The sequence below is a fragment of the Boleophthalmus pectinirostris genome, unplaced genomic scaffold (genome assembly GCF_026225935.1).
Source record: "Boleophthalmus pectinirostris isolate CB_2022bp ecotype Guang Dong unplaced genomic scaffold, ASM2622593v1 HiC_scaffold_11, whole genome shotgun sequence".
Taxonomy (NCBI): Eukaryota; Metazoa; Chordata; class Actinopteri; order Gobiiformes; family Gobiidae; genus Boleophthalmus; species Boleophthalmus pectinirostris.
The window spans coordinates 24574012-24574911 of NW_026570994.1; the positions used below are offsets into that span (position 1 = coordinate 24574012).

General features: G+C 48.8%; 1 protein-coding gene across 1 annotated transcript in view; it reads right to left on the reverse strand.

Annotated features, from left to right (window-relative positions):
- cdk15 (cyclin-dependent kinase 15) overlaps window positions 1-273 on the reverse strand; it is a gene marked incomplete at its 5' end in the record, with an annotated part of 8779 nt that extends 8506 nt beyond the window's left edge. The window contains one exon of the mRNA XM_055166391.1: window positions 82-273. Within this exon, the coding sequence (XP_055022366.1) occupies window positions 82-273 (192 nt within the window). The remainder of the gene's footprint in view (window positions 1-81) is intronic.
- Window positions 274-900: the final 627 nt, after the last annotated feature.

Sequence of the window (900 nt, forward strand, 5' to 3'; positions counted from 1 at the left end):
AGGTAGTGGGGTATGAGGGGCAGTGGGGGGGGGGGTATGAGGGGCAGTGGGGGGGGGCAGTGGGGGCAGGATGAGACTGACCCAGCGGTGTTGCTCTTCCTCCGTGGGCCTGTAGGGGTCACTGTTGCTGCGTCCTCTCTGCACCCTGGACTTTCTCAGCTGTAAACTGTGGAACCAACTGGGATCTGGACCAGGACCTGGACCTGGACCACGATGTAGACCAGGATCTGGACCGAGATCTGGACTGACCTGGACCCAGAGAGAGACCAGGACTGAACCAGGACTAAAGACCAGGACTAAACCAGGACTAAACCCGACTAAAACAGGCTAAACCAGGACTAAACCAGGGACTAAACCAGGACTAAACCAGGACCAGGACCTAAAACCTTGGGACTAACCACCAGGACTAAACCTGGATCAAAACAGGACTAAACAGGACTAAACCAGGTTAAAAACAGGACTGAAAGGATCTAAACCAGGTCTAAACCAGGTCTAAACCAGGTCTAAACCAGGTCTACTAAACCAGGACTAAACCTAAAAACCAGGACTAAACCAGGACTATAAACCAGGTCTAAACCAGGACTAAACCAGAAACCAGATAAACCAGGACTAAAACAGGACTAAACCAGGACTACTAAACCAGGACTAAAACAGGACTAAACCAGAACTAACCAGGTCTAAACCAGGACTAAACCAGGTCTAAACCAGGACTTAAACCAGGACTAAAACCAGGTAAACAGGACTAAAACCAGACTAAACCAGGACTACCAGGACTAAACCAGGTCTAAACCAGGACTAAACCAGAACTAAACCAGTAAACCAGGACTAAACCAGGTCTAAACCAGGACTAAACCAGGACTAAACCAGACTAAACCAGGTCTAAACCAGACTAAAACTAAA